This window comes from Labrus bergylta, chromosome 2 (assembly GCF_963930695.1).
Source record: "Labrus bergylta chromosome 2, fLabBer1.1, whole genome shotgun sequence".
NCBI classification, from domain to species: Eukaryota; Metazoa; Chordata; class Actinopteri; order Labriformes; family Labridae; genus Labrus; species Labrus bergylta.
In genome coordinates, this window is record NC_089196.1 from 1,243,411 (window position 1) to 1,253,047 (window position 9,637).

The window sequence follows — 9,637 nt, forward strand, 5'->3', positions numbered from 1 at the left end:
GCTATGTAAAAAAATTATCTTTCATCAACAGAAGCCTCATTTAGTAGCCTACATGTTTTTGCAGTTTCTTTCCGGTTGTAACATAGACTCTAAGTGAATAGACATCCGACACATCAACTTAATTATCAACCTGTCTACAAGTAGCCATATATCCTGTAGGAAGTCCGGGGCTTTACCGAGTCTGCCTGTGGCCACATAACCAGCCCTGCTGTATGCAAATTTCCTGGAGTACCGTGAACGCATCACCAAACAGACAGTCCAAAGTCCACCAGTAAGATAAGACTGACGGCAGGGCTCGACGAGAAGAAGTGAAAGCAACAGGAGAGAGTTCACATTAGAGGAGCTGAACAACAAGCAAACCACAAAACGGAAGCAAGGTGTGACATAAAGAGAGAAAAGATTTAACTGTCAGCAGCTCGGTAGTTGTGTTTCCTGTTTCTGGAGCTTTCTGGAGGCGCACTTTAAATGCATTCGTCCCGGTGACGGCTTCTACACGACCACAGCAGGAGACGCCACAGACATGGTAAGTCCATAAAGACTGTTTGATAATATGTTCAACATGACTTTCATAACACCGAACAGTTTCCACAAGGAGAAGAGAAGACAGAGAGAGGAGAGTTTGTTCTAGCTGCTGAAAAACGAGCTCAGGAAGGTCAAAGTTGGCAAAGAGGACACTGTAGGCGATGTCACCTGTGACGTCTCCCTTTCTACCTGTTGACAGTCTATGCTATTTTAAATGTTGAGGATTGATTCAGAAAAGAGCAGTGAAGGGCAGGCTGTTAGGCTAGAAGAGAGTTTAGCTTCGGGTCTGAACAACTTTTAATCAAACTTCAATTAACGAACTTACATTTCTAAAAGTAAAACACATATTCAGCATTCAAAAGTGTCACTTCCATAATAAGCCTCTACACTGAAAGAAAATAAGACGCATGACAGAGACACTACAGGGTTAAAAACAAAGACCTGTTATGTGTAATAATTAGGGTCAGACCGATGTGGGAGTTTTGGGGCCGATGTTGGGGAAAAAAGCTGCTATGTATCAGCCGATATCTTTCTAAGATCTATGTTTGATCTGTAGAGATAAATAAATATAGATATACACATTTATTGTGTCTAACCCTCAGATATCAAAAACTTTATAAAGAAGACAAGATATTCACTCAAATGTAAAGTAACTGAGCATATACGTTCATCACCGCTCAGATTGAGATTCTTACCTCAGGAGACCCCCCCACCCCCCACCCCCCAGATATAATCTAGATATTATCCGGAGTGCAGATGTGAAAACGGCTTTAGATATGCTGATATCAGCCGATTAATAGGTCAGGCTCTAATGACAATAATAAGAGCCTGGAGAGCAATTAAAGGAAATAAAACAGAGGAGAGAGATGGAAGCTTTTATAATGTGACAAATAACAAAAAAGAAATATGAAATAAGATAACAGAATATGGAACATGATCATAATAAGACGATATCAAATATAAAGAAAGTGCTGCTGCAGTAAGTGTAGGAGAGCCTGAAGTAGCGCAATAACACCTGAGCATGTGCAGGTGTATCTACTAGTCTGTCTGATGGAGGGGGGGGGGGGGGGCAGAGCCTGCACAGCATATGACCAGATGGCAAACAGGGAACAAAAGAACAAAAACACATATCCAGGCTGTAGCCTATAATTAAAGTTAGTGTAGAAAGAGACCATACAAAGGCTGATATTTCAAATGAAAGAAGTTAGAGACAAATTGAAAACATGTTCTTTTAGAGTCCCTGGTCCCTAACCCTTTTTAACATCACTTTCCTGCTGCTCCATAATTACGAGTGAAAGTTCTTATTGTTTTTATTTTATTTAAATATAAAATGTTTCTATTAAAGCAACACAAAGGTCTAAGTTGTTTTTAAATTTCATTTGGATGTAGTTGCACACGAGCCTATAATGAACAAGCCATAACACAGTGCAGGAAGGTGTGGCTTCCCTGGTTAGTGCCAGGTAGGCCGACATGAACGCAGACAGGAGGGAGGAAAGGGAAGGAGTGAGTGAGGGGAGGAAGGAAGGAAGCAAGGAGGGGTACTGGAATGGGCAGCAGTTCCTGTGAAAAGACGTCGCCAGCTGACTGTTAAACACAAACTCTTTTCTTTAAACTGGGTAACTGGGTCATTCATTGTTCACTGTCTAACCCCTTCAATTCATTAAAGTCTATGAATCCTGACTTCCTGTGGATAGTAGACCAACAGTATACCTTCAGTATACCTTCAGTAGACCTTCAGTAGACCTTCAGTAGACCTAAAGCAGACCCTCAGCACTTTAAAGAGAAGTGAGAGTGAATTATGAGCCAAAGCAGAAAGCGTTCTTGTTTTGTTCTATCTGTTGGTTTCCTGTTCCTGTCAACATCTGAGACGGGGGTTTCCTCTCATTACTCAGGATACAAATTGCATTACGCTCTAACTGCTCTCTGCATGTCCTGCTCCTGGCTTCTTATCAGCCTGGATCTAATGTTGTTTGTCTTCTGCCCCCTCCATGGGGTGCTTTCTTTTTCCACTTCTGCTGCCACCACACTTTCTGCTGAACTGGGAAAGCCTGTTCTTCTTCATTTTACTTGAATGATAAATTATTAATCTCTCTGTACTGAAAACTTAAGTTCAGCTGCTCTTATTTTGTTCCTTGTTTTAGATCCACTCTGATCCTGTATTTGATCATGTCTATAAACTAGGGGTGCAACAGTACACAAAATCTTTGGTTGGGTACAGTTCTCAGTTTTGAAGCTTCGGTTTGGTGCATTTTCGGTACAGTAAAGGGATCTGATGCAACACTTTTTTTTATTAGGAACATTTAGAATTTCCCTTTTACACATTGGGCTAAGTGCAGCATCAACAGTTAAGACTTGTACACCTGCTCAGGTTACTTTTTAATAACATTTTAAATTAAACAAAAAATTAACTTATGCTGCATCCTTCAACCAAGAGTCTCCAATAAATAAAAGATATGAATGAAATGAAGTATTTTAGAATTACTAGCAAAAGGCTGTCTGTTTTTTCCTAGTTGCAGTGATGTTTACGTTCGCCTGGTGCCTTTTCAAGTGCTTTAATAAGTTGGACGTGTTGCTTCCGACGTACCCGATGTCCGCTGAACAATGACGGCACACTACTCTCGTCTTGTCAACGTCTTTTTGTCCATTATTGTGGGAATGGGGAGGGAGGGTGTTCATTCTATCATGCTGCAGGTTATGCTCCCACACAGACGTGTCTCCCCCTCCCCTTTTGCCCCGCAGCGCTGGAGCGGGATCATCGCTGAAAATGAAAACGAAACTTAAGAGTCAGTCCGTATAAAGAACTCCATCCCGGTTATATTCAACTGTCCAAACAGACAGGGCTCGATGAACTAGTAATCTGCACAGTTTGCACAGTTTATGTTTGAACTTTTACTTCAAAGTTACTAAGTAAAAGTTGTGTCCCATACCAGCGGCCGCAGCTTTCCTCCACCCAGAGGTGTGCCTCCGCTTTGCGGTCCGTGTGGGAACACGGATTAAAGCACTTCTGTTCCGTGCGTAATCGGATCGGTCCGCCTGCGAAACGGTCCGGTCCGAGTATGTGTACCTTTACACCCCTACTATAAACCCCTCTATTTCAGCCCTGCTCAGAACAGTCTGTTTCTGTGTCTGGAAGGGCTCGGGTGTCTCTGTCTTTCTCGCTCCATGTCCTATTGTTTACGTTGAGAAGGCCGACTCAGAGGGCAGAACAAACACCAGCTGTGGGAGTGTCACCCACCTGGGGGAGGGGCTACTGCCCTTTGTGATGTCATGAAGGGAAAATCTCCAAACAGCCTGTTTGAGCACACATTTTCTGAAAAGTGGAGCAGGTAAAAGACGGAGAGGATGGACTTTTCTCATCATTGGGGGGTTTGTAGACAGACTAGAGACACATATTAGAGTTAGAGGAACATGGTGGAGAGGATTTTGTATAATATGTGACCTTTAAATCGTGCACATGTCTGAACAACTAGATCTGAGATGAGCATGTTGCTGACATTTTGGAAAAAATGGCCGCTGTATAAGGAAGCGTGAACTACTTCTGAAAGCTGCCGTACTGTTGCTGTTTGTGCTGCTGTAAAAAAAACATCAGGTGAATTATACTCGGATACATTAGCTCGTCGGGAAAACATATTCTCTTCCTCAGGTCAGTTTTAGGTCGGTATGTCTTGACAACAGTCAACTCGGAGTTCATTTTCATCGGGGTGGAGGAGTAGCAGAGAGAATCACTCCCATGATTCCCCTCCAGCCTCAATGCCATCTTTTGTTATTTTTGATTGAGAGCCCCCTGGTGGCGGAATGTACATACTGTGCGTTTAACTCTGTTTCTGAGGTAGTGGTGATAAAAACGCTTGTGACCAAAATGTTACACTTTGAAACTTTTTCCACACATGATGCAGCACCACATGCAGCTCCTTAAAGGGATACTTCACACATTTGCATTAAGCTTTTTATCATTAGAAACCTGGTAGTATTTTTGAATGGTCGTGCATCATTTTGCGTCATCGGAAAATGTTGCGGTTAGCGGGGTGAAACTACAACGCTAGTTCCTCATATTTTCGACCACTGAAGCTACAGACCAATCACAGATAAGTGGGTGGGAACTCACTCCCAGAATCCAAACTTAACGTCAGCCATATTGCTTGGAAGCTATGCTAACAGGCTCTATGGAGAAAGCTGATAATGGCGAAAAAATATAAATATAGCGGCAAGACGGTTGCTGCCGACAGGCCGGTGGTGTGTTTTGGCTGCTGCCGCCGCTGACCGCTAGCCTCTGGAAACAAATCCAGCCTGTTGGCAGCAACCGTCTCGCAGCCAGCAGCCGAGACAGGCCTGCCTGTCGGTGGCGGTGAGGACGAGGAGCCGGGGCCAGCTGGAGCTGGGGCATACTGGTAGTGTCGGTGCTCTCACTGTTTGCCTATGAACACAGACATAGAGTCTGTTTTCTGACAGGATGCCAATTCCTTGTAGAAGAAACCTCGGAATCAGTTGAGGAAACGGCCGTATGTGTTGAAGTAAATATGTCTGTAAACCTGACCTTAGTGGGAGTGGCCTGCGGTGCTGTGCATTCTGGGATTTGGTGTCTTTCATCCACATGAGCCAAAAAGACACTTTCTGTCTTTTCTGGGCCAAGAAGACAAACTTCAAAATGTATTTCACAGTTCTACTCCAGATTAAACGATTAAAGGGATACTTCACCCGTTGGAACATGAATCTGTATTGACATGGATTATCTTGTTCTCATGATTTTGGGAAGATTCAATCATAACTGAAATTGAAACTGGATTAATAGCTCAACCTTACTGTGAGAAGTAGACTGATCTTTATTTAATGAATCGGTTTATTGAGGCTGGAAAACTTTCCTAAAGCTCAAGACGACTCAAATCTTGATGCTACAGTCTCAGACATGTCTCACCAGACTCTGACATCATGCTTCATGTGTTGATTGGGCAGGAAAATGGGAAGAGCCGCCTGCAGCAGGCCCAGGACGATGTGGAGGAGGTGAAGGGCATCATGCTGGACAACATGAACAAGGCAGATGAGAGAGGTGACAAACTGAACGACCTGGAGGACAGAGCTGACGAGCTGCTGGAAAAGGTAAGAGTGTGTCAGAGAAGCTGTTCAGGTGAAAGAAAGACAACACAGCACTTTAGTTTCTCTGTGGACTTTGTGAAGGTCGGGGGAATGACTGGAGTTTATGGTTTACAGACTCCCTCTCTGCAGGCTCACAAATAGGAAATGTCACATTGAGGTCTAAAAATACACCTTAGGAGGAGCTGGAGAGGAAAACAAATGTACAATTTCCATCCTGATTGTGTTTGATGGGGCTATTTTTAGAGAGGTATTTCCTATTGTTTGCTAAGATGAATGAAGTAAGCTGGTCTCCCCGGGTACCACAGAGTGAGTCCAGGACATGCCATGAGGTAAATGTCCATCTGGGGGTCAAAAAGAAGGTCAACCTATTTCCACATAGCCCCGTTGGCCTGTGTTACATAACGCTGTGGCCAAGATCTCAGGGAAGTAGAAAAGCAAACAGACAGGACTAAACAGTTTGATTTACTTTGTGATCACATGGTTTGTAAGGATGTGCAGCTGGGAGCTCTCAAGTGTCGCTCAGCACTCAGAGCACGATAACACATCAACAATTTGGAGCCATTTTAAGACCTAAAGCTGCACTAGATTCTGTTTTTATCAGAATAAAGGAACAACCAAGTAAATGTGATGTGAGGGGGATTATCATGAGACTCTGCATTCCCAAAAATAACTTTAAAAATACTCCAACACAAGACTTTGCCTAAATGTTCTCTCCTCCTGCTACTTTCGTCTCTGTGCATGTCAGTGGCGTCAAGGGTTCAACTTTGATTGGATATTAACTTTGTGACGTCCTGTCAATCAGATAGTGTTGTGGGAGGGACAATAGGTGAGACGGAGTGGTGAGAGTAGTGCTCTTTGTAAGTCATTTATTGTATCGGCAATCGTAAAATAAAACGCTGATACAGATAATCGACAGAGTGCCGGATATCGGCCCCCGATCACGACCAGGAGGATAATCAGTCGACCCCTACCGGAAAGACTACAGTGATGTGATCATCGAGAATATTCTTCTTTAAAGAATGGAACGGAAGGAAACAACAGAAGTGCATTTCATTTCATCACGTGCAGTTCAAATGGTGTTGAAAGTGCTGTGCTGTGAATAATCTTTTATTCATATGTCCAACTCTATCAGGCAAGAGGTTAAAGGGGACAACCGGAAGTTGACCTCGAGAGTTTTAGACAAAAGGCTTCAGTACTTTACAATTCCTCTGAAAATAATTGATAAACATTCAAAAGCAGAGAGTCTTAAAGTTATCTGGTTGCCACTTTGCTTTTTATTAATTAAAGGGGACATATTTTGAAAAATCCACTTCTACAGTGTTTCTGAACATATATTTGTGTAACCTGAGTGTCTACTGACCCACAACATGTGAAATAAACCCATCCAGTCCTTTGTTTGTGGTCTGCACAGAGAACACACAGAGAAAAATGCTCAGTTTCAAATGTGCTCTCCTTGTGATGTCACAGTGGGATTCTGGTTAAAAAAAAACTTCCCTCCCCTGGTATCTCCACCCATGGACTCCACCATGAGACTAGAACAAAACTTTTGCACAGGTCCGCCATTTTTATTTTCTCTACAGAGGGGGGGGGGGGGGGTCATTGCATTTAAAGAGACACACACACCAAAACGGAGTGTTCTGAGAGAGGGTCACAAACCTCTTCTGGTGCTTGATTAATGTTATATTTTGACCACAGGGGACTGTTTGAAAAGGTGGAGGAGGGGGATAATATGTCCTCTTTAAGTTACACAACACAATAATCTAACTTCATCTATGTGTGCTTCTTCTTTCAGAGTAAACATTTTGAAAAGACTGCGAATCAGGTGAAGCAGAAGAAAAGATGGGAGAACAAGAAGATGAAACTGGTGTTCATCGGTGTCGGAGTGGTCGCTGCACTCATCATTATCGGACTCATAATCTTTGCCATTGTTAATGGCAAGGGTGGAGAGTAACGTGATGATGGGATCAAAACAAAGACATGGGGGCTGAGGGACACGATATGGATGAAGAGACGCTGTACAGACTGTGGGACTCACCTGAACTTCTTAGGATGTGAAGAATGTGTGTTTGTTTCTATTTAGTGGGGGCTGTCATCCACTTCCTGCTTGGTGTTAGTCTTCAGTTGATATGGTACCATTGATTGATCGGCTGCTTTGTAATGATCATGTCTTTGTTTGAGGAGGTTAGAAGGAGACACACATCATCCTGAAATTAAGAACTGCTTCGGATATCTCCCCATCTATTCAAGAAAATTAAAGAATTTGAATATTTTCAACCAAACATCATTGTGCTGCTCACTTTCTACTTCTTTATCGTATGGATCGGATCTCAAACAAGGCCACCACTCAAAGGAAGAAGTCACAGAATCCATTCCCCTGCCTCGGTTGCTGGTTCGGTTTGACTCAACTGTCTGAAGACGATGGAGGAGAAAACACTTTCAGTTCATCTCGTGTAAATATTTGCAGCCTGATGTAGTTTCAAATCAGAAACAATTACCTGATGTTCTGTCTCATCCAATCTCTCTGCCTCTAATAAAATAAACTCCAAATTGTCTGCATCATTAAAGTGTCTGTGAAGCTGGAGTAAAAGAGTCTCTTGGTGTGTTCATGTCTGAACTTGTTTTACACATCTCTAAGGTCTACTCCACATGCAGGCAGGTATGTTTTTTAGATTGCCGTTCTGTCTTTGTAATAAAACAATGAGTAAGGTCTTTGTAAAGTGTCTCAAGATGAATTTGATCTTTACAAGTAAAGATTTGTTGAAGAGATAAGGCTATAAAACATTTGTCTTTAACAGTTAAATACATTAGTGAATCCCTCCTCTACAGGATATGGGTTCTTCAGGTTCAGTGAGGGTCTGTTATAGTTCAGCCATAAAGAGTGTATTCATGCTGAACTGTGCTCTCCTCTCAGAGTGTGAAGTGAAGTTAACAGGAGATGTTGTGGTACTGTAAAGTATAAAAGAACAGATAAAAGGTTATGTGGAGCTCCCACTGTGTCGCGCTTCAACAACACCGAAACACAAAGTGAATACACACCTGGAACAACCAATATTACACCAAACACACACACACATAAGTGCACACACACAAACACACACACACAGAGACACACAGAGACACACACACACATAAGCACACACACAGACACACACACAAACATACTTACACACAGACACACACACCCATACAGACACACATACATACAGATACACGGAGACACATACACACACACACACACACACACACACACATACATACAGATACACGGAGACACACACACACACACACACACACACACACACACACACACACACACACACATACATACAGATACACGGAGACACATACACACACACATACGTTTGTTTCAAACTTAGAAAAAGTGAGACTTTGTTTTTGTCTTTTGACATTTTGTTGAGTAAATTATTTTGTCTGCACTCCAGTATCTTCTTAATCCCACATGGTGACAGAATGAACCAACCACATTATGGACCCAGCAGAACTTTTAGAAAGTTTTGACTGAAAAACATTTTTTTTTTTCCATAAGGCTCACCAGGAAGTGAGGAGCACTGCAGTGGTTAATCAGTCTCAATGAACCAGGACTCGCTTGGCCATTTTTCCTGGTAGCCATGGAGGCCTGAGAAAAAAAAAGTGGCCACCATGGCTCGTCTCGCCCTTTTCTGCTGTCACCGTCCAGCTTCCTGGAGTCTTAGCTGTCCAGCAAACTGAAGTCTTCGTAGTCCCATCAGCCAGTGTGCCAGTCTCCCAGCTTCCAAAAGACTCAGCCCCTGTGGTTCCCAGTGACCTGGCTCTTTTGCTCCACAGAGCCTCAGCCACCCTGTGCCCCAAAACCTTTGGAGAAGGCCCGGCCACTCCTGGATCCCTGTGGCCTGGTCAATACCTTCCCCTGTTTCTCCTTAGATGGCAAGGCTTAAAACCTCCCGGTCTCCCTCCTTAACTGCTCTCCTTGGTTGGCCTCCCTCCTGACCTGCACCTCATGCTATCCTCTGTCTGTCCACTAGAT

The 9,637-nt window shown here is 43.1% G+C and overlaps 1 protein-coding gene across 1 annotated transcript; it reads left to right on the plus strand.

Moving 5' to 3' along the window:
- The first annotated feature begins 272 nt into the window (after window positions 1–272).
- Window positions 273–8,169, plus strand: LOC109985937 (vesicle-associated membrane protein 5). The gene is made up of 3 exons (XM_020636400.3): window positions 273–523; window positions 5,473–5,616; window positions 7,406–8,169. Exons 1-3 carry the CDS (start codon window positions 521–523, stop codon window positions 7,562–7,564), a joined length of 306 nt encoding a protein of 101 aa, XP_020492056.1. The 5' UTR covers window positions 273–520; the 3' UTR covers window positions 7,565–8,169.
- The last annotated feature ends 1,468 nt before the right edge of the window (window positions 8,170–9,637 follow it).

Coding starts and splice junctions, on each gene's coding strand:
- LOC109985937 (XM_020636400.3), top strand. Junction 5,617..7,405: donor CTGACGAGCTGCTGGAAAAG/GTAAGAGTGTGT, acceptor TTCTTCTTTCAG/AGTAAACATTTTGAAAAGAC.